This window comes from Melopsittacus undulatus, chromosome 5 (assembly GCF_012275295.1).
Source record: "Melopsittacus undulatus isolate bMelUnd1 chromosome 5, bMelUnd1.mat.Z, whole genome shotgun sequence".
Lineage (NCBI taxonomy): Eukaryota > Metazoa > Chordata > Aves > Psittaciformes > Psittaculidae > Melopsittacus > Melopsittacus undulatus.
This window is the reverse complement of record NC_047531.1, coordinates 5,467,085-5,491,536: the sequence shown is the minus strand read 5'-3', so window position 1 is coordinate 5,491,536 and position 24,452 is coordinate 5,467,085. Positions and strand designations below refer to the sequence as shown.

Here is a 24,452-nt window from a genome sequence, read left to right as displayed (position 1 = left end):
CATGCCTTTTGTGAATAAAGATATCAAGGCAGGTCTGTGAAGACAGAACCCTCATCTTCAATGTAGTTTAAATACATTCCCTCTCCTTGCACAGAGCTTGTTACGTGCTTGCAAATGCAGAATTCCTCTGTAACCTGTTTTGTTGCAATGAAGTGTTATATCAAATAATGACACAATATATCATTACTTGAGATGCTTATACACAGAATTCATATTCTCTGAAGTACATTTCCATGGCTCAAATTCCTCACATCCTCAAATTCCTTGGATTTGTTATTTCATCAGAAGAACATGGAGAATATTTCCATAATCCTCTGTTTCATTACATCCGCACTTACTGGTTCTCAAAAGAGAAACTGGGAGTTTTGGGTTGCCCAGCAGTACCTGGGCTCATTTAATGAGCATCTTACCTCCTTCTTTGTCTTTGGTGAGTATAGCAATAGACTGCTGTTCAAGATTAACAGACAACAAAGCCAGAAGGGACTAGTGTGATCATCTATGTCAGACTCACCTCATCACACTGGCTACAGGGTTTCCCCAAGTTAGTTCTTGTGTCAAGCCTGGTTCCTGGGGTTCTGTTAGAGTATACTTTAATTAAAAACATTCCAGATGTGGGGAATTCTTGGTAAATGGTTCCAATGGTTAATAACTTTCATTGCTTAAAGAGAAGCATGCTCATCTTCTCTGGATGAATTTATCTACAGTAGCCAGATACCAAGTATCATCTTGCAAGACCCCACCTGCAGCATTGTGTGCAGTTCTGGTGTCCCCAGCATAAGAAGGACATGGAGCTGTTGGAGCAAGTCCAGAGGAGGCCACGAGGATGATCAGGGACTGGAGCACCTCCTGTATGGAGACAGGCTGAGAACATTGGGGCTGTTGAGCCTGGAGAAGAGAAGCTGCTTGGAGACCTCAGAGCAGCTTCCAGGGTCTGAAGGGGGCTACAAGGATAATGGAGAGGGGCTCTTCATTAGGGACTGTAGTGACAGGACAAGGGGTGATGGGTTCAAACTGAAACAGGGGAAGTTCAGGTTGGATCTAAGGAAGAAGTTCTTTACTGTGAGGGTGCTGAGGCGCTGGCACAGGGTGCCCAGAGAAGCTGTGGCTGCCCCATCCCTGGCAGTGTTCAAGGCCAGGTTGGACAGAGCCTTGGTGTGAGGTGTCCCTGTCCATGTCAGGGGTGTTGGAACTGGATGATCTGAAGGTCCTTTCCAACCCTAACTCTTCTATGATTCTATGATTCTGCTCACCCAGTAAACTAAAAAGCCCCCTGTTACTACATTTCTGCTCCCCATTTAGCAGTTCTAAGTATGATCAAGCTGCCTTTTAAAATGCCACATGCATGGCTAGTAGGGGACAAACATCATATTGTTCAGTGGTGTGTTGCTATGTAATTAAAGAACCACAAGGCACACACAGAGGGGGAATGGCATAAGGAACTTAATGTGAATGTTTTCCGACTGCAGACTATGCAAGAATGTAACTTTTTGCTTTATTTTCACTTCTTAATACAGATATTACTACAAATTCATTAATTTTAAATGATAGATGCAAATGAACTATATACTAAGCTGTTTCCAATAAACATTTTAGAGTGTAGAAGTCTGGAACACATCCTCATTAGGAAGATTTCCCTAATGACTCTGCTGTTTGCTTTCCAGCTGAGCACAGGCGAGCATTCAAAGCATCATTAACAATCTTGGTCAGCCCCATCAGTGTTGGTCTGCATGTTTCTATGTTTGTGTATACAATACCTCTGACACAAGACAGAACTGCTGCTTTCCAGCAAAGAATAGACATGTACACAATCCAGGAAACAAATATTTAAATAGAGCCTATGTCTGCGCTGGAAGAAATCCATGCCTTTGGGTAAAACTCTTGTGCTTTTAGTTAAGGAAACCTCCAGCCCTGCAGAGCAGTAAATAAATCTTAGGAGGCTTTTTTAACAGGCTGCTATGAATTCTCAGAGCTGTCATCACCCCTGGGATAGCTCCAGTCTCTTGTCAACAGTCCCAGGGAACATAAGACTTGAAATAAAGTTATTCTAAACCTATAAGTTTCTGAGTTAATAAATCATGGATCTTAATTCACAGACTCACAGAACAGTTAGGGTTGGAAAGGACCTTCAGATAATGCAGTTCCAATCCCCTTGCCATGGGCAGGGACACCTCACACTAAACCATGGCACCCAAGGCTCTGTCCAACCTGGCCTTGAACACTGCCAGGGATGGGGCAGCCACAGCTTCTCTGGGCACCCTGTGCCAGCGCCTCAGCACCCTCACAGGGAACAGCTTCTGCCTTAGATCTAACCTGAACTTCCCCTGTTCCAGTTTGAACCCATCACCCCCTGTCCTCTTGCTACAGTCCCCAATGAAGAGTCCCTCTCCAGCATCCTTGTAACCCCCTTCAGATACTGGAAGGCAGGTTCAGTGTACTGGGCTACTCAGTTATGTATTCAGATGTCCAAAATGATGCTACAATGGGATGTGGGGACAGAACAGTTGATCTCAGTACCCCCTGTAGCAAATATAAGAATAGATCACATGTATTTCGTAACATTTTCCATCAGAGCTTGTTCCAAGGAAGCATCATAACACACCTGCAGAGCAGCAAATCATGGCCATTTCCAATTTCTCCATGAGAAACAAGACTGAGGGAAGTCACCTGGCATACCAATGGTGACACTGGAAAAGCACAATGATTTGCCTCTCCCATCTGTGCTTTAAGTGGCCGTGAGCATCATCTCCTCCCAAAGACAGAAGTAGCTGGAGTTCCCTAAGGAGAAACTTAAAAATCTCACCTTATGAATATAAAATGTGCTCCAAAGCCACAAAAAAAGGTCATTTTGTTCACAATGGGATGCCAACAGTATGAAGAGAAGGAGTAAGCAGAACAGGAAGAGGCTGTGTTTTACAGCTCTCTTCCGCCTCTAGAGATTTTTCAGATGCCTTTAGTAATTGAGAGAAACTTTGCATCTTCCATTGATGGAGCTTGTGGCCCATCTGTTTCAACAGACTGTTTAAAAGCAATGGAGCTGCAGACAATCTGTCTGAGCCTTTAAAGGTGAATAACTGATTTCATTCCATAATCAATTCCAACCAAATAAGATTTGGGGAATGGGTTGCCCAGGGAGGTTGTGAATGCTCCATCCCTGGCAGTGTTCAAGGCCAGGTTGGACAGAGCCTTGGGTGACACGGTTTAGTGTGAGGTGTCCCTGCCCATGGCAGGGGGGTTGGAACTGGATGAGCTTCAGGTCCTTTCCAACCCAAACTATTCTATGATTCTATCAGATTTGTCTGATTTCCAGCCTGCTAACTAACAGAATACCATAAATCGTCTCTTCTTCAGTAGATTAATTTAGAGGTGGGAGAGGGACAGGAAAACGTCCCTCTGAATGTGACAACACATTGTGCTTTACATGAGTGCCACCCTCAGGAGCAGATGTGAAGTGGAAGGCAGCTTACCTGTCAAAGATCTTCTGGGGCTGCATCATACCACGGATAACATGAGTCATATGGTCTTCAGCAGCAACTACTTCTGGAGGAGGGTCGTACTTATTCACAGCAGCAACCTATTCAGGAGCAAAAGAAAGAAGAGCAGTGATGTTATGGTTTCCAGCTCCTATATGCTTAGCAGACCACTATGAGTAATGGTGGCTTTGTATTTATGAGGGTCAGTCTTTGGATTTGGCTTGTCTGTGAGCATATAAATCTTTTCAGGAGTCTTAAGCTCAATTTGATGGACGGATGGAGGGCAGCCAGATATAGCTTACCATCTTTAATATAGTCACCATTTTACTGGAAAGCAAACAGGATGCCATATAAGATGCAAAGTAATTTTGCTTAGGTTTTAATTATCCATTAATTTGCATCCTCTTAGTGCTGGTGGAAGATGCCGATGGAAAATCCTTAGGGACTGAAGTCATTCATTTCTTTGTCAAAAGAGGAATAAAATGAGCATTAACAAAGAAACTGCAGTTTTCTCCTGACAATGCATTTCTGGCTTTCCTGGAATGAGGAGCACTTAAACTCCAAGGATTCCCTCCATCCATTCCATTGAAAGCTCCACTGAGGGTACTGACTATTAATGGCTTGCATATTTTTTGGTGTTATTAAAGCTGTGCACTCAGAATCAGGTTAAGAACTACCGAGTCACTTCAGGTAAACCATCAAATATCATCTAGACAGCACTGCTGCAAAACACTGCTGTAAGTTCTGATATGCCTGTATTAGCCAGTAGTGTGGTACAGCAGAAGTGGATCTTTAAAGCAAGGTTTTCAGTACTAAGGATCCAATGTCCACACTATTTCAGGAGAAGTGGAGGAAGGTAGTTCATTTCACTTGACTTAGTTTGGTTTGAATTAGTGGCCAGGAACACCTCAGTTGCACATGGTCTGGTTAAGGTTAAGCCCAAAAGAAGTCTAGTTCATATAGAATCATAGGATGGTTTGGGTTGAAGGGACCTTAAAGCTCCTCCAGCTCCAACCCCTGCCACAGGCAGGGACCCCTTCCACTGGAGCAGCTGCTCCAAGCCCCTGTGTCCAACCTGGCCTTCAACACTGCCAGGGATGAGGCAGCCACAGCTTCTCTGGGCACCCTGTGCCAGCGCCTCAGCATCCTCACAGGGAACATATTGCAAGACTATTCCATACTGAGACTCAAGCACAGCAAGCAGGGCAGGTAGGGGGTTCACTCCAAAACCACACTTGGATAAGTGAGTGAATTACACCCTGGTATTATCCCTTCTCTGTGCCCAAGACAGAGAGAGCCTGGCATTCAACAAGAACTCTAATATTCATGCAGTCAAAGTTAGGAGCAATGAATTTCCAGGAAGGATAATTTTAAAGGATATTTCCCTGAAATCCAACCCCAATTGGCAGCTGTTGATCCTAACAGTTCTAGCATGGCTTGGGCCCAAATACTACATGCAGCAACCAAATTACAGTAAAAGCTGCACAAGAGGGAAAGGATTCTATTACCACAGAAGGTTTGGTTTTGGCAGAAGATTTTACAGTGAAAGCTGCATGGAGCAGCATGGGATACAAGCAGCACTTTAACTTTCAGAGTTCACTTTGCTGTACCTGACACAGAAAACCTCCCAGCAATAGTATTTTAGAGATAGCACAGTGGTTATCACTTCAGAGTGTTTCATAGAATCATAGAACAGTTAGGGTTGGAAAGGACCTTAAGATCATGCAGTTCCAACCCCCTGCCATGGGCAGGGACACCTCACACTAAACCATATGACCCAAGGCTCTGTCCAACCTGGCCTTGAACACTGCCAGGGATGGAGCATTCACAACCTCCCTGGGCAACCCATTCCAGCACCTCACCACCCTAACAGTAAAGAATTTCTTCCTTATATCCAGTCTAAACTTCCCCTGTTTAAGTTTTAACCCGTTACCCCTTGTCCTATCACTACAGTCCCTAATGAAGAGTCCCTCACCAGCTGCCCATTTGGATTCACTAGCTGAATAACAGTGGCTGCTAAGTAAATCTCTTCACTGAACTAAGTTTTTAGGTAAGAAGCCTTGCATTTTACATACCACAACTGCCAGAAATTCCATATATATAGAATCCCAGACTGGTTTTGGTTGGAAAGGACCTTAAAGCTTATCCAGCTCCAACCCCTACCATGGGCAGGGACACCTTCTGTTAGAGCAGGTTGTTCCAAGCCCCTATGTCCAACCTGGCCTTGAACACTGGATTTAAAAGCAGATGTCTGAATTTGTAGCTTATCTTAGGCGCTAAAACATAGGAGGTTTGTCACTCCCACATGACTACAAAGCTGCATTTGCATGCATAGTTTTTAGTATTCTTTATTAGGACAAATTCAGAAGGGTATCATATTTACATACCTTTTCTTTCACCGAAATCTTCTTGAGATCCAGTTCTGTTAGTTTGAGCAACATGAAAATCACTGAAAGCCAATAATCTGCTTGCTCCTGAAGGACAAAGTTTCCACTTTGACATAAAGTAGCTAACTTCATCAGTCTAATATTTCATCTCAATCAGTTGAAATTGAATTTGCCTTAATACATTGCAACATAAAAAGATCTTTACCTTGAAGGATGTCAATACACTATAAATTCACACCCCACCACAAGCTTAGCTGCTGCAGCAAGAGTTAATAATTATTCAAAGTCTCTAACTACGTTATTAAATGATCAAGATGGGAACTTAAAATTCACCACCACATCCACTAGAACACCAAAAAAAGATTGTTGGAGAATTAAAAGTGTTATCTATGCTGGGGTTATAGAATCATAGAATGGTTTGGGTTGGAAAGGACCTTAAGATCATCCAGTTCCAGCCCCCTTGCCATGAGCAGGGACACCTCACTCTAAAGCATAGCACTCAAGGCTTCATCCAACCAGGCCTTGAACACTGCCAGGGATGGAGCATTTACCACTTCTCTGGGCATCCTGTGCCAGCGCCTCAGCATCCTCACAGGGAACAGCTTCTTCCTTATCTCCAACCTGAACTTCCCCTGTTTCAGTTTGAATCCATTTCCCCTTCTCCTATCACTATGATAAGTTACATAGTAATATAACACAGTAATAAACTATGGTTAATAGTTCTAAACTCAGTCATACTATAGGAACTATATTTGTACTATAAATTTGTTATCATATAGGCTTTTAAGTCTGAGACAATAAAAAGAATAATTGAAAGTCAAATTAAAAAGCCCACACTGACAAGTTCATGAAAGTTCCTAGTTCCAAACCAGTAAGGTCCTGTTAAACAACAGAACAGCTGTCACAAGATGGTTGTTGCATGTGTAAGTTATTAAAAGAGTAATTGAAAGGAATATGATGAGACGTTGCTTTGGGGAAGGACATCTGAATAGAAAAAGGCTTTTGGATTACAGAGGACCAGGGTCAGCCTATTTTGGGTATTTCTTACATAGTAATGTCATTGTGTGAACCAACAGACCATCCTCATGGAAGCCAAAGCAAAACTGGCAATTACAGGAAGAAGAAATTAAACCATTAATATTTTTCTTCTTTCTAACATTGGAAATGACTGAAAATTTCACAAATGCCTATATTTTGCAACTGTTGTTGATAAAATTGATGTTTAATTCATTGATTGAGGAATATTATGTGAGCCATAAATAAGAACTAAGTAAATTCTAGAGAAGAAAAGATGATACAGATTTGAGAGACACATGATTTAAATGGGACACTATCAAGTTCCTTTGGGCTTTTACCAGCAACAATTGAGTACAGATCTTCAAAGCAAAAGAAAAGGGAATCTTTTCCCAAACTAAAATCACAGAATGCTGTGAATACAAATTATAAATGGATTCACAAACTGAAGTAATCAATTCAATGGATTTACTGTGTTAAACATCATGGTTCACGTGCAGCTTTTGTTTAGACAAAGTTCCCAGACAAAGGTTGGTACCCGTGACATGGTACCCACGACAGGGAAACCATCACTCAGTGTTTCTTGTACTGACTCCCTAAAATGACCTGGCCCCTGTCAGATATAGAAGCTGAGGCTAAAGGGATTTTGGTGTGATCCAAACCAGCAGTTTCAGATTCTTATTTTTGGCTTCCTCTTACCTGTACAGGATTCTTTAACAGGTTTAAAACTCTGAGGAGAGGCAGATCTTCAATGTGCTTAAGTTCACGCAGCTCAGCAATCTAATTAGTGACAGAAAGAGAACATAAATCAGCAGCAACAGAATCCATGATAACTATGGGGGGTGGGGGGGATGGAAAGGTATTTTAGTCCCTGCTTTTAAAACCTGGACATAAACCAACTTCATTATACCACAAAACAGTTATATGTTAAGTGCATTCAATAAGGCACTTCTAGTTACAAAAGGCAGACAACTTGTATGTTAGCTGGAGGAGCAGCACAATACAGACAGCAATTTCAAACCACCTGATTTTTTGCAGTTCTTTCAAATGTCAGGCCCTGACACATTCAGTTTTTATGTGGCTGATGTGCCTAAGTGAAGCCATTGTGCACTTATATTTATGCTTTAGCTGACTGGCAAAAGAAAATCCTCCTGAGAAAGAGTTTCTTTTCACTGCAGCTCAAGTTCATCCTACCTAAGTGGCAGCACTTGATTGAAAAGCATCGGCAGAGCTGTCCTTGGCTGTGTGTGTCCAGAGGATGATGCTTTCCACTTAATGTTTCCTCTATCCACAGAGGAAACCTGGCTTGGTTGCACTCAGGCACATCAGACAAGCATTAGAAGTTAAGTGGGATTAATCAGTTTGTGTGCCCAAAACAAAGTCTCACTTGAGGCACTATAAATGCTGAGTGAACAGTTGTAAGGTTGTCAGTTAAATGCATCTAATGGAATACATGTTGCCTCATTTTAGCCATAGCATCACAAAATGGTTTGAGTTGGAAAGGACCTTAAGATCATCCAGTTCCAACCCCCCTGCCATGGGCAGGGACACCTCACACTAAACCATGGCACCCAAGGCTCTGTCCAGCTTGGCCTTGAACAATGCCAGGGATGGCATCTGCTAAACTAGTTCAAACCTCACTTTATCATTAGTGGAGAGGCAGTTGCAGAGCTCACTGGATCCATGGTAGGCTTGTAATGGGATGAATGGCCTTGTAATGCTTGATACCTCCACTGCTGAAAGACTGAGCTTAGAAGACTCCAGATCCTATCCCTATACTCAGTCTAAAAACATAAACCTCCACCATAGCCTAGCCAGTATTCATTTAGGGATATCAAGAAGCCCACTGTGAAACAGACTTGACCAAGTTAAATGTCATTTGGGTGCATTTCATAAAGAAATCCTAGAAGGCCAACTGTCAGCATCTGGAAAATCACTCAATTTGTATAGGAGAGACCTAGTTTGCAGATAAACCAAGCATCTGAGATCACACTGGGTGGTATGAGCTCAAGAAACTCAGATCTTTCTGTATTAATTAATCAAAATTCACTTTAAATTCTCTTAAAATTTCCTTCCTTTAGAAGGAAATGTTCAAAAACCAGTGACTCATTAAAGAGTTTCAATAACATCATTAAAAGAGGCAAATTCTGATGAGGTAAAATTAATAGCTTTACATGCTAAAGAACAGTGGGAACTATATGAGGCAATGGAAGTGGTGTTATTAGTGCTAATAGCAACCATACTATTAGTTAGTTTCCTGGCTTGTGCAATTGATGTACCTTCAAATGTCAACCTGAATACAGTGTGAGAAAAAACAATTCCTAGTCTTGTATTACATCCTGTAAATGTATCTTGCAAATGGAGGAAATGACAGAAAATTATCAATATAGTCAAAATATCAATAATATCCTGATTTATGTTTTTATATCTTGTTTTCTTAGACTTTTTCTTTCATGAGCAGATTCAACTTTGATGTTAAATGATTTATGAATTTTCAGTTAAGTCTCCGGTTTCCAGTCTTTTCAGGTAAGGATGCTGGAAGATCAGTATCAGTAGGATTACGTATATATGGCTTGGGTTTCAAAGCTCAAACCCAAATGAGTTTGACTGTATCATTGTACTGCCAGTGGATACTGCTGCATAATGAAATCTGCTTTATAATAGAGTCCATGAATTCTGCCTCATAGGATATTTCCAGCTGAAAGCTCAGAAGAACCTGTGGTTGTAAAATTAGGCTGAGAGATACCAGCAAAGCCTCCTGGGGCCTGGCAGAAGAAAAGCTGTGATATAAGCAAAAAGCCTCAAGAATAATCAAGCTGGAAAAGGTGCATGCTCATCCCTATCTTATCCACTCAGAAGAACACTCAGTTACTTATATATGTGAGCACTAAATGCTACAGAAGTGATACCTACGTAAAGATAAACCCATCTAGAGAGCTAAAGCCTAAGGAGTACACTATCAACCAACATGTGAAGCAACACTGGAGTAAAATAGGAAAGGAAAACTATAAACTTTTATAATTAATTTCTTGCAGATTTTAAGTTTCTTTGATTAGGCCTTAAAAGGGATTGGAATTTAGAAAATTAAAAATGATGCATTCTTAGAAAAGGCTGTATTTTATATATATCAAAATCAAGTCTGCTACCTGGTTATCCTCTAAGTTGATCACCTGTAGTAGATCATGTTTCTTGAAGCCTTCTAGAGTAGTTATTTTATTGCTAGAGAGGTCCAATGTCCGTAGAGCTTTCAAACTGCCCAGCCCAGTTGTCTTCTCAATCTGGTTAAAGCTCTAAGAAGAAATGAAAGGACATAAACTGCTGATAAAGTTCTACAGACAGAAACCAACATTCCTGAGAAAGAACAGAATTCACTTTGTTATTGAGAATCCTATTACAAATAGGCCTGTTGTGCATTAGCCACATCTCCATCTTGAGATGACACAATACAGCTTTCCACATTGCTCAAGGAAAAAAGAATCAACTATCTCATGATTAACTTATCTTCAGCTCACCTGGAAGAGCAACAAGAGACAGCAGCATGAGAAAGAGCTCCAGCATCCTTTTAAAGCTGATCCTAGCTAAAGGGTACCCTTGTCAGTATGCAAATTAAAATGTAGAAAATAGATATGCACATAAAATGATACATAAATACATAGAATTTCCCTCTGTAATCATGGTTATATTTACACTTATGATTACAGAGTAAATAATCAAAATATGAAGGCAGAACAATACAGTAATGCCTTCTTTGGACTACTGGCAATCTCTAGGATACACAAGTTTATCCTGAGGCACACTAAGTGAAAGCAGACTTTATTTACTGTCAGTGACAGCATGTATAGACATGTTTAAAACAACCCCCAAACAAACAAACCTAACTTACTCTTAGTTTACATAGATTCTAACACAAGAAATGACCCAAGCTTTAGTTCTAGACTCTAACACAAGAAATTCCAGAGTGGTTTGGGTTGGAAAGGACCTTAAAGCTCCTCCAGCTCCAACCCCTGCCACGGGCAGGGACACCTTCCACTGGAGCAGCTGCTCCAAGCCCCTGTGTCCAACCTGGCCTTGAACACTGCCAGGGATGGGGCAGCCACAGCTTCTCTGGGCACCCTGTGCCAGCGCCTCAGCACCCTCACAGGGAACAGCTTCTGCCTAAGAGCTCAGCTCAGTCTCCCCTCTCTTGGGCAGGTTCAAGCCATTCCCCTTGGCCTGTCCCTACAGGCCCTTGTCCCAAGCCCCTCTCCAGCTTTCCTGTAGCCCCTTTAGGCACTGGAGCTGCTCTGGGGTCTCCCCTTCAGGAGCCTTCTCTTGTCCAAGTTGAAAAAATGACCCAAGCTTTAGTTCATTAGACTCTAACACAAGCTTTGGAGAACTCATAAACAACTATCATTGTTTTCCATTCTTTTCATACAAGGTACAAGACAGAAGACCTAGATTTATCACTGGACACCAGATGGCTTCGTTTGTCAGGACCTCACAAATCACATACTCGTTTCTGCTATGAACTCCAAATAGATGTAACATGCTGAAGTTCTGTACTCATCTTTGTCCCAGTGGCCACATGTACCCAGATGGCCTCTCAACATGATTTCTTCTGGGTAACCTTGCAAGCTCTATTTTGCCATCAGCATCACCTTGTGCTGAAAGCTTAGAAGCCTCATATTCTATTAATAAATATTTAGGAACTATTGAAATAAATAAGGCAGCTGACTCTAATGTGAATCCAGTTGTCTGTCCTTGACATTTTTCCTGACTTTTAAATGTTTAATTAGGTTATTAATAGCATGGAGGCTCCTTCTTCTCTTCCTGTTCTTCGTTAGACCTCTGGTTAATGGGATACAGCTCAGAGCTCGAGCTGCAAAACTCTATGCAAGAGATGCACATAAAATCCCGTGAACAAAAGGGATTTGGGCAGAGATCTTTTTATTTTGCAAGGCATAAAATTCCTAAGAGCCCAGTTCATTAGAGCTGCACTTCTCAGTTTTTTGCAAACATAAGCAGAATAAAGGCTTGTTTTTGGTATAGCTAGGCAGTATTTACAGGTTTTGATGCCTTTCTGCCAAACTTCAGGCCTCACTACGCTTTCAACCTAAAAATCTCATGGGAAAATGGAAAAGAAAGCTGAATCAATGGGAAGAGAGGGGATGGCTGCTCCCACAAAGAACTGCCTTTCATTCTAATGAGTAAAAGGAAATGCTGTGCTAAAATCTGCCTATTTACATAATTTCCACATGAGTATCTGCTTTGCTAATTAAAAATACAAGCAGTTGTATAAATAATCCTATCAGTATGTAAGAACCCAACCTGAAGCACAAGTTCGTATTAATAAGCTTTAGCTGTTAACACAACCTCCAAAGTGTTTTACAGCAGATAACCCATTGCTAGCAGAATTATTACTAGGCCTTTTAATGGATGAGGAAATCAGTGCAGACAATGGGTGAGCAACTCAGTGTGGTGCTCCCTGAAGAAGAGATCACCCTGTCAGCTTAGATCTCCATACTCCCCTAGGCAAACTCTTACTTCAGAACTTTCAGACATGATTTTGCCAATCTGAGTTCATCTTATCCACTAAAAATGAGACAAAATCCAGTTTTATTACCACTAACGGCATAACTGAAGGCAGTATATATATATATGTGTATATGAAATAGAGGCAGACTAAAAATACGTTAGTTAACACTATTGGAATACATTATTCAAAGCATGCTACTGTCCACTTTTAAATGTGAACACCTTTCCTGAATATGGAAGCAGAAATAAGTAGAACAGCCAGGTCTTGATGGGTACAGCCCATAGTTGCTCTTTTCTGTATCAATTACTATAGAACAGATGAAAGACCTTTAAAATTTCAAAAGGATTGGGAAAGAATGTTTCTATTTCTGAGAAGGGATTCATTCACTTTATCTAAAATATTTATGTAGGTGCTTAAAACTAATGTAGCAAATCTGAGCATATTTCTATCTATAGTTTTTTGGTATTTAGTTTTAAAATCCCATGAAATATCTTTTAAAATCATTATTTCAAATTAAAACCTGTTAAGAAGTAGTCTGTTGCATTTTATAGCAAGTGAATAGCATCAAAGATATGTTCTGCACAACCTCTATATTGATGGCTCTTCCTATTAAATACCTTGAAATGATTCAGAAGAAAGCATTGCGATTATTAAAGTCATTTTATATGTATGGAGTTGAGGAACACTGAGATTAATGCCTTCCCAAGGCCTGTAGAATGAGTAAGATGCATGCCAACAAGTGTAGGCATTGACAGAGGTCTATATTTGGGCTAGTTATCCTTGGCTACCTTCACAATCAACAGGCATGTCCAAGGCATGATGCATCTTGTGCAATTGAGAGACATCAGCAGCTGGATCAGGATAATGAAGTGTTTTAAGTGTCCATTTCTCTCCATTGACATTTGAGGCAGCAAAGAACAAGTAGCTCAGGTGCATTCATCTGCACTGCAGCAATCTGAAGCCTGAGAAGGTAAATCCCACTACAGCACCTAGAAACAGAGCCTAGAAAAGCTGTATTCAAACAAATATACTCTAGATCTCTTGATGCAAAGCTGGCAACATAAAACTTCCTATCTCATTACAAGAGCCTTAAAAGAGTAGATAAATATCCTTTAATAGTACAGCAGAATTGCATAATAGAGTTGACTTGTGCTCTAAAACAAAAGCATCTCAATCCTCACTTTTCCCTCTCCTGTCCCAGCTCCCTGCTATCATCAACAAAACTTTATGAGGAAATATGCTTAAAAGAATGAATTCAATCCATTGTTTGTATTGTGGGTCTTGCACAGTAACTTCTTACACATCACCTAAGCAACAACAAAACCTACCCAGAGTAAATGCAAAGTATCTGGGAAAATCCAGAGCCCAGCTGCACATAGCCCTGAGCATCCTCCACTGAAGGTGGCTCTGCTTTGAGCAGGAAGCTGGCTTAGATGACCTTCACAGTTCCCTTTTAACCCATATCATGCTATGATTCTGTATTAATAATCCAAATGTGTTCAGAATTACAAATATCTCTGAAAATACTTTAATGTAACAAACTTCACATTTATTAAGGAAATCCTATCATAATAAAAGACAGGAAAATAACTAGAATTACTTCTTTCTTACCAGGTTGAGTATTTTGAGAGGTAGGTTCTCAAGGCCACTGATTGCAACAAGTCTGTTGTGTGACAAACTGAGGTGAGTCAGACTGTGACACTTCTCCAGTCCTTGTATCTCCTCTATGTTATTAACTACACAGAGGTTTTTGCAGTTAAGGAAAAGAACTGAACACAAACCTTTAGTTGCTAAATTAGCCAGTGGAGCTGAATTTTATGGTGTGGGGAGCTGGACATCAAATGCTTCACGATAAGGAGTTTTAAATCCCGGTTATTCACACCCACCCCTATTCTAGAATTTACTCCCTCCACGTTTGACTGACACAGTTTTTGGTAGGGCAGCAGGACAAGAGACACAGATCAAGATAGAAATATCCTTCCTCTCCTTTCAGAGAGGTTCTGAACTCTGTTTCTGTGACCTGGTTTACAATGCAGTCCTTCAAGATGGCACAACCAGGCTGATGGCAAATCAAGAGCAATGAAAATGAGGAAACAGGAGTTTAGGGAAGAAACTACTACCAGCATCTGGAAAATTATGCTGTATATCTCTGATCTTCTTACCAGCTGTGCATATGTTGGCTAAAACATAGGGGTATTTATCATAGAATGATTTGGGTTGGAAAGAACCTTAAAGCTCCCCCAGTTCCATCCCCCTGCCAGGGACCCCTTCCACTGGAGCAGCTGCTCCAAGCCCCTGTGTCCAACCTGGCCTTGAACACTGCCAGGGATGGGGCAGCCACAGCTTCTCTGGGCACCCTGTGCCAGCGCCTCAGCACCCTCACAGGGAAGAACTTCCTCTTAATGTCTAACCTAAATCTCCCCTCTGGGTGGTTAAAGCCATTCCCCTTGTCCTGTCCCTACAGGCCCTTGTAAAAAGTCCCTCTCCAGTTTCTTGTCAGCCCCTTCAGGTACTGGAAGGTCTTTGACTTGATGTCTTTGACTTGAACTGAGCACCACTCGTGTTAGGTCAGATGTAGAATACAGGTACGTGGCTGATTCATCAGAGGAGGGTGTGATCTATTTATGTTTAACATGGCTCAAAACTGACCTTAACCTCCAAGCATCATACACAAATTACTGAAGTCATAACAGTCAACAGTACTATATGGGGCTATTTCACTCTAAATTATACCTGTTCTGTACTGGCCATCTGTCCTGAAAAGGGACAATGTATTTTAAACTACCATTAGAATCAACAGCAGCAGCACAAGTAGTTAGGATTCCTCTCATCCAACTTCAGCATGAACATAACTACCCTCATTCCTTACACAAAGCACGTCTCCTTTGACAACAAGCCATCATCTTACAATGGGATGAACTGCAGAGGTACCTGACTCCATAGCTCTGAAATCAGATAACTCTGATCCAGGCATCTAATTGTTTAGTGACTGAAGCTCCATGAGAAGAATCACTCATATTGTTAATGTCCAAGCTGGAATGAGTTAAATGAAAACCCAAGAAATATAATTGGGAACAAAAAAACAGCCAGAACATGCAGGACACAGACAAATACCTTCAGGCAATCACAGAAGAAAACATTTCTAATTGAGAAAATGAACTCTGCCTGCAAAGAGGGAATGAAACGTGAATTTTCATTCACATTTCTGGTCTTGCCAGGCTGCAGACAAATGATCAAGATCATTTTCTCTCAGTCAGAATGATACTGTAACCAAATACAATGTAAGCTTAGGCAGAACAAATGGAATATGCTGAGCTGTCACCTAACTCTGGTTTTTCCTAACTGCATTCCTATACAGGTACTTAATTATACCCAAGTTCTGTACTCACAGGCCTCGATGGAGAAGGAGAGGAGAAGAAATGAGTTAGTAAGAACAGATTTAGCTTTCCATAGGACTTCACACTAGGCTGTCTTTCTGATTTTAGAAGAGAAACCAAAACCATCCACAGGCATTAATGTTTGACAGATATTAGAAATAAATTAAGTTGATCACTGTATTCAAGTGCATGTAATTATATAGAATCATAGAATAGTTAGGGTTGGAAAGGACCTTAACATCATCCAGTTCCAACCCCCTGCCATGAGCAGGGGCACCTCACTCTAGACCATGTTGCCCAAAGCCCTCTCCAACCTGGCCTTGAACACTGCCAGGGATGGGGCAGCCACAGCTTCTCTGGGCACCCTGTGCCAGCGCCTCAGCACCCTCACAGGGAACAGCTTCTGCCTTATCTCCAACCTGAACTTCCCCTGTTTCAGTTTGAACCCATCACCCCTTGTCCTATCGCTACAGTCCCTGATGAGGAGGTTACCAACTTTCTTCTGGTCCACAATTAAAGGAAATCTGGTTTTGAGGGAGCAGGGAAACTGTGAATGTTGGGGCAGTTCCACTGCTATGTTTTAGCAGCTCTGCCAATGCAAACCATGTACTAAGTGCCAGTTGTTGGTGTTTGCTGGCTGGTATCTCAAAGCAGTGGTTCACAGCCTTCAGACTCTATGGACCATATATGCCCATAAAGACAATCGAATCAAGTAAGTTCTTACAATGTAATATATTTAAAGTGGCTTTTAGTTTCAGTAGTAAACTTGTAGACTTACAAAGAGCTGAAATTCAATATGAAAATCTGTCCTTAAAATGAATTTAAAAATGCTTAATTTAAGGCAGATTCTATATGGCTGCTAATCTGTAGCACTCTCACCTAATAACAGCCTCCTTGGGTTTCTTTACCAGTCTTGCATGACGTTTCTGATAGTTAAGGCAAAACAGAAAAGAAATTGAAAAGCCTTCCTAGACAAAGCCAAAGCTGAAGTGGAGTTTAAATTTCATCCTGTGTGTGATGAACAGATGAAAACTGTCTGAAAGAGACTGTGATTAGCTTCCAAACCAAACCTTGCAAAACCTGGTTCAGAATTATCCTACTGGAATGAAAAAGAAGGGTAAGTTTTACATTCAGGTAAGAAAAGGTAATGATAAATGATCTCAACCCTGCCTGCAGTGCTGCTAGTAGGGTGGAATGTGTGAAACATGGTTGAATGAGTCTTTAAAGACCATCACTTAGAAGCTGATGGTATTGAATATCTCTAAGTGTAACCACTGTCTTATTTCATGGCATGACAGTGGCCAACCTTGGATGGCTCAATGCTTCTTCATGTGGCATGTAAGCACTGGAGGAAAAGACCATGATGGTGAAAACAAATACAGCTAAGGAGGATCTGTTCTGGGTTGCTGTAGTTTTCATTTTCCTTGGCCCACTGAATCAGTTTTCCCTCATCTTTTTCTCTGCATATGGTTAGATGGTGACCAAGCAGTGCCCAGCTGAAAAGAACCTTCCTTTACTCAGTGCAAAGCACTAGCAATCTTGCATGTGCAAACTGCAGGTGCAGTTGGATCCAAGTGAGCAGGCTCACTCATATTAAGTGGAAGTGGTTTCCATATCAAAGGAGACTGCTTCCCTTTCAAGTGACTCATAGAATGGTTTGGGTTGGAAGGGACCTTAAAGCTCCCCCAGTTCCAACCCCTGCCACAGGCAGGGACCCCTTCCACTGGAGCAGCTGCTCCAAGCCCCTGTGTCCAACCTGGCCTTGAGCACTGCCAGGGATGAAGCATCCAAGTTTGGGTGTGAAAAAACTATTAAGCCATAAACATCAATATAAGGCAGCAAATCGCTCAGCTCTAAAAACTAATACAATCAGGTTTAATCTTTTAATTACTTACTATAGTGCTTTGTCAGCTCTTACTGCCCAAGCTGTCTCCTTCTCTGGTTTGGGCAGTTTCCTCCTTAAATACTCATTTATAAACCTGTCAGGTGTGCTCATGTATGCACTTGTCAGAAAGAAGTTACAATGACCTTACCATCTGCATCATAATTTACTCAAAGGTGTTAAGAAATGCTTAGTTACTGTCAACAAGGAATGCCTGCCAAACAGTTCTGCTGCTGCATGATATTTAATATAGTATTTCCACTTCGGATTTTGATGAACAGCTTGTTTTGTCTGCCATGTCTTCAGCGAGAAGTGCTTGACATGGGTTAGGAACAGTGCCACTTTGCTATTCTAAATCCTACACTTCTAAATCCTGCACTCACTTTCCACTCTTTCAGAGGCTCCTGTTGCGACTGTACTCCTGAAACAAGTTTTCCTCCCCATTGCAATGGCATCATCATTGCCAAATGAAGAAACTGAAGAAATACTGCTTCAGATGCACAATACACATCTCTGATCTTTCTTCCCTTTTCAGTTTGCCATGTGGTGTTTGCTCTGTGAGGGAAAATCAGAATTGCAAAGGGATAGTGTGTCAGTGCCATTGGATGACAGGAAGCTTGTCCTCTGCATACCTTCTAAAACGTGTGAATAATGTAACCTGGGTGCCCTGCAAGTGCTTTATCTGCTCCTACATGAAAAAGACATTGTATTAATACTGTTTGGTAGTGGGATAAGAGACAGAGAAAATTGCCACAGCTTCTGTCTTTTGCCTTTCACGGAGTGGAAAAGCAAGATGCAATTCCTGAAGCAAAGAGGAAAGGCTCACAAGCTCTCAAGAAGCAATTTGAAGCAAGACAGCATGTCAATGTGAAACTCCAGATGAATCTTCAGGAGAATCTTTGGGAAGACCAAGAGAGCTATGGAAAATGAAGCCATGAAGAAACCTGATGTCCAGGTTCGTGTTCATCTGATTTATGCCAGAACAGTGTTTCTAAGCCCACAAAGTGGGTACCACACTGGGGACAGTGGGGAGCAGAATCCCTGGCAGTGTTCAAGGCCAGGTTGGATGAAGCCTTGGGTGCCATGGTTTAGTGTGAGGTGTCCCTGCCCATGGCAGGGGGGTTGGAACTGGATGATCTTAAGGTCCTTTCCAACCCAAACTATTCTATGATTCTATGGTTCTGTGTAACTTCCGTCAGCACATCCAGGAAGGTTTTCCTTTCTTAAGGATTCTATTAATTGTCACTAAATGGTCTTGCTCTCCAGAGATCCTCTACAGTCCCTGTGTATTAGCTATGTTTAAGATTAAACAACATGCACATTTTCATTTAGGGGAGCTTAGTCTTCCAAGCTGATTTCCTAATAACCTTAAGTACATAAAAACACTGTCATTATATATTACCTCTGCCATGCAAACACAGTGTGACATGTCACTGTTTCAGCTCTACATGATGCAAAGTGGAAGGTTTTTGCGTTCCTCTAGTGTGCTAAATCCTTACATGTATACACAAATACTTTAAAACCCATCAATGCCCAAGTAAATTAAGATCAATATCACCACCAGTGTTTAATCTTTTTTTCTAAAGACAAAACTAACAGGAAGAAACAGGTATCCATGTGAAGCAAGTTCAGAAAGCAAACAAGCAACTTTTCTCCCATTCAAGTTCCCATAAAGGATACAATCCAGCAAGAGTTTAGTGAGTGACTCGTATGCTGACAAGTTTTCCATTTTAGGTATCTGATTGCATGAGAAATCGACTATCTAAAGGAAAAAAGAGAAAGATAATTTTATTTCAACAGCACATAGAGGTGTCTTGTAAAACTAGATGGCTCTTACATTAAACTTGTGATCAGGGATGTGGAAGATCATTAATATTAATTCAGGGAGAGGGGCTTGGGACAAGGGCCTGTAGGGACAGAACAAGGGGAATGGCTTGAACCTGCCAGAACAGGGGAGACTGAGCTGAGCTCTTAGGCAGAAGCTGTTCCCTGTGAGGGTGCTGAGGCGCTGGCACAGGGTGCCCAAAGAAGCTGTGGCTGCCCCATCCCTGGCAGTGCTCAAGGCCAGGTTGGACACAGGGGCTTGGAGCAGCTGCTCCAGTGGAAGGGGTCCCTGCCCGTGACAGGGGTTGGAGCTGGAGGAGCTTTAGGGTCCCTTCCAACACAAACCATTCAGTGATTAAAACTGGGATATAAAGGGAAAGGTTCTTTTTTATGACACACAGAATTCACATTTTGAGAACTTCCACAACTATACTTTGTTCCAACAACATTATTATTAATGGTCCTGTAATTATCTGGACATATTAAAAAACTAACAGAGAAGACAGAGGGATATATGGAGTTTGCATTTCAAAATACCTTCATGCTTTTAACAACCCAGTGGGCTACAAGAGAACTACAGCAAACAGAAGACTACCACACAGCTACAATTCAATCACATAGAATCACAGAATCATAGAATAGTTAGGGTTGTAAAGGACCTTAAGATCATCCAGTTCCAACCCCCCTGCCATGGGCAGGGACACCTCACACTAAACCATATCACCCAAGGCTTCATCCAACCTGGTCTTGAACACTGCCAGGGATGGAGCATTCACAACCTCCCTGGGCAACCCATTCCAGTACCTCAGCACCCTAACAGTAAAGAATTTCTTCCTTATATCAATCTAAACGTCTCCTTTTTCATTTTTAACCTGTTACTCCCTGTCCACATGTTACAATATGGTTGGCACCAGTCAATTTGAAGGGCAGGAATCAATCCCACTAAAGGCCTGATGAATTCAACAAGGAGGCAAAAGTTCTATCTGTATTTACCTCTGGCTAGAACAGTTGGTTTTACAATACAGCTTCCCATGGCATGCAAAGGTTCAGAGTGTGAAAGAAAGTAAGAGACTGAAATGTCCAGCATGAAATACCCAAAGACTTGGAAAAAGCTATTAAAATGTCAAATGAGGTAAGAAAGATCAAGGAAGGCATAAAAATTCACTTTTGCATATGTCCAAATACAATGTCCAAGTTAGATTTAGAAATGGGATAATTTTAGACCTACAAAATGTATATCTGGCAACTTACCTTGAGATTTTTAGGTGGTTTAAAACCAAAATACGTAGTCAATTCATTGTTGGAAGCATTCAGTTCTAGTAAGTAAGGCATGTAACTGACACAAGAAAGATCTAGTAACAAAACAAAAGGTCAAATCCTTTACTTGAATGCATAGGTAAACACAGAGGTCATCATGTCAAAAAGGGATAACTATGTCAAACAGCAGTCAAGAATGAATTTGTAGTGACACATTCAGGAAGTGATGTTTAAAGTGCAGATATACTAACACCTTCTACTAGGAAAAAAAAGACAGTTTCTAAGCCATAAAGAATAAATATTCATATCCTACATTAAATTTCCATTATGTCAACTGATTTTGCTATAAACCAGAAGATAGGTTTGTATTCCAGCTACCTCTGGAATGACAGAGAAAATACCTCTGTCCTAAGTTAGTAATCACTGGAGGAAAGTATTTTGGCCGCTACTGAAGACTAAATGACCAGTTGCTATGGAAAAGTCCCTGCTCTGTTCAGACCCAGCCTTCTCAGACAAGCTGTAAGTAAAATGAGCATGGAGAATTGCTGCCTCACAAAACTGATGCTATTCTTGGACTCCAGCACCTCAAGTGAAATGAACCTGAAAGAAATAATGCAACAGGTTGCCCATCACAGCTTATTCCTTTTGGTGTTAAATGAGTTGAGGAGTATGAGGGAAGAGGGATGGAGTTTATCCCAGTCTCTATTTATTACCTTTCTAAATCGTTTTTCACACCTTATGACCAACAGGAAACCTTGACAAAGGAAAGCCCAAAGCTGGGAAACCTGTTCCAGACATAACTTTAAATATTACTATGTCTGCACTTGTAAAATCTCAACCTTAACCTTGTATTGACATGCTTGCTTGCATTTTATCTTTGGTTAATAAACTGGACAATAATCTCCATGTTCTCACTGATAAACATATGCTGGCACCGCTGCCTGAATGGTCCATCCATCACTCTCAAGAATATCTAGCCATGGCCTCATTCTATAGTTACACCATTAAAATGTAGACGGTTTGTGACACTAAAGCTACATGGTAGAATGCGTTTCTCATCTTACATGATTTCACGAGGCAAGAATTTACTAGTGTATTTACTACATACCATTAATTTTATTAGATGAAAGTTCCAGTTTCCATAGGTGAATGTATCTGGAGAGAATGCTAACATCACTTAACTCACGACCCTGAAAGATAAAGAAAGGGACTTTAATAACTGGCTGTATAACTTCAGCTGCTCTCCCAAGATACAGGCAGTAGCAGGAGACATTGAAGAGGTGCCTCAAGGTCCCTCTGGATGTGTCAGAACAGCATGGCATATACAGACACTGATGCTAGAATGGTGAAAATGTCAAAAGATGACTTTAAAAGACAAGCAAGAGAGATATCTGCAGCCAGGTAAAAATGCCAGCAAAACAATCCGCATAGAAAAGGGAGCAGCAGCATTGAGTAAGCTTTAAGAGACACAACCATTGACCCATTTCGGAAGGGGCAATGGATGCAGCATTCTCAAGTGTTTCACATGCTCCTGTATTATTTTCCTCCAACTGACTGAAGCAGGAAGATGTATTTTCACACCTGAAGATTGGGCAAGGAAGAATCTTACTGCTGTTGGTACTAAGTGCAAAAAGAATACTGATACAGAGCTGTTAGCAGGAGCCACGCTGTGTCTTGTCAGAAGTCCCATGTATGCAAAGCAGCATTGACAAATAGAGACAAAAACCTGCCTCTCAAAGGGTTTTTAACTAGCCCAACTATTTGCTGTTAAAAAGAGGACATCTTTGAGCAGAGAAGCACTTTGATGGTCTTTGCTCATACTTACTGAAAGCGACAGGTTAAGATAGACGTATTCAATACCAGTGGCTGAGCGCCCCAGCTCATGGAGTCTCTCAGCCACAGTGTCTTCATCCAGCACTCCCTCAAACTGACCCTATAAAGTAGCAGAAATGGGAAAGGAATGAATTAAGGTGGGATTTATGAAATGCAATTCCCCATAGGGGGTGCAACTGGGAATGGAGATTCATAATAAAGTCCTCTAAAACTGCTTTCAAGGCTCCATCACCCTACTAAGGCACTACACAGTGTTTAATACAGCCTCACAACAGATAAATAGAAACATGTCATGTACTACCTCCATACATTTGAAAAGGTTCAACAGGTCTGGGTTATTTTTACCTTCTGATTTAAATGCACAGCTCCAAACAGGAGCCATTTCCAGAGATACTGAGCCATGAAACTCACATTGCTCATGGATGTTAACATCTCAGCAAATCGGCTCTAACATAACCCCAGAGCTGCACCCCAATATGCGTGTCATTGGAAGCCATTTAAATCAGTTCAGCATGAGCAGCTAGTGCTGCTCTTCAGAGAGCAGCCTTTGCCAGAGAGGGCACTTGACAGATGGCACTAATGAACCACTGCGTGGGTTTAACAAGGAAATAAGCCAATGGTTTGTGAAGTCCCTGCAAGCTTGGGGAAGTGGCACAATTGCTAAGCCAGGGACCACGATGAAGAATGTTTCAAGCAGTAACCATGTGAACTGTAGCACCTACATGTTATAGCCATGGAGACTAAGATGGGTTTCTACCAGGCAAACACACAAGGTCTTAATGCTGTGGCAGTGGACACTGCTAAGCCCAGCAGAGCAGAGAGAAAGAATTCACTTGGATCCAGGGGCTTATTTAGTCTCAGGACTGGGCATATAAACAAGAAAGGCCATTCATATGCTGGTTTATCCTTAGTCTTCATATAGCAAAATAGGAGAGGGGCAATCCAGAGCTATTCTGGATGCTATGGGAATAAAATAAACCCTAAAAAAGGAAGAAATTAGAGGTGAGGGGAAGAGACCAAACCAACCTTTCCCCTCTTTGAGGAAATGAGAAATCACTACCTGGTGCTCCCATCAACTTCCCCTTCTTTCCCCCATAACAACACTAAGTAATGAGGAAGGAAAGGGTTGCTCCCTCACAAGCACACCCCTCCCCTACAGTGGGAAGCACTGAGCTGAACCTCTGTGTGCTGTGACTCCTCTTCCCGTCCATCCTCCTCCTGCGTGTCCTCTTGGTGAGGCAGGCTGGGCAGTGGGTGCTGCGGGCTGGGCATGTCCTGGGACTGATGGGGCTGAGGCGGCTGAGGAGGAGGAGGAGGATGAGGAAGCTGCTCATCGAGGCTGCTGCCTCCTCCTTCCTCTTTACCCTCAGCCATGAGCTGCAATGAGGGCTCGGAGGGAGCTGCTCTATGGATGCTCCGCACCGAACGACCACTACATCACCTCCCTGCAGACCGCCGCCATCTTGTTGCTCTCCCGTCGCCATGGAGACGGAGGGAGGGCCAATAGAAAGGCGGCTGGCGGAGCGGTGCAGGATGGGAGTTGTAGTTCTCATTGCTGCCCCGTCCGTAGCGGCCGCAGAGCCGCAAAGCATCTTGGGATTTGTAGTCCGCCTCACAGGTGGCCTCAATGGGCACCCCGGACTGATGTGGTTGGAGGCAGAGCATCCCCCTCACACAGCCCCCCTCCTTTCCTCTTCTTCCTCCCTCTCCCATAGCAGGGGTAGGAGCGCGTTCACCTCCATTTGTGTGTTATGGATCAGGGTTGGCAGGAAAATAACCTCCATGGCACTGTTATCCGGTTACAAACTCCAACATGGCCTCCGTCCAGGATGGGGCTCCATGCAGTCTGCAAACCTGGCTTCTCATCGGCTGGTTTAGTCACAGGCCGGTCCT

At 42.0% G+C, this 24,452-nt stretch overlaps 1 protein-coding gene across 1 annotated transcript in view; it reads right to left on the bottom strand.

Moving 5' to 3' along the window:
• Nucleotides 1-23,933, bottom strand: part of LRGUK (leucine rich repeats and guanylate kinase domain containing) — a 56,470-nt gene extending 32,537 nt beyond the window's left edge. The window contains exons 1-10 of the mRNA XM_034062894.1: nt 23,739-23,933; nt 22,552-22,659; nt 21,835-21,916; nt 20,721-20,821; nt 19,326-19,407; nt 13,998-14,122; nt 10,018-10,161; nt 7,571-7,651; nt 5,858-5,944; nt 3,465-3,571 (exon numbers count right to left, since the gene is read on the bottom strand). Coding sequence (XP_033918785.1) covers nt 3,465-3,571; nt 5,858-5,944; nt 7,571-7,651; nt 10,018-10,161; nt 13,998-14,122; nt 19,326-19,407; nt 20,721-20,821; nt 21,835-21,916; nt 22,552-22,659; nt 23,739-23,933 — 1,112 coding nt within the window. The remainder of the gene's footprint in view (nt 1-3,464; nt 3,572-5,857; nt 5,945-7,570; nt 7,652-10,017; nt 10,162-13,997; nt 14,123-19,325; nt 19,408-20,720; nt 20,822-21,834; nt 21,917-22,551; nt 22,660-23,738) is intronic.
• Nucleotides 23,934-24,452: the final 519 nt, after the last annotated feature.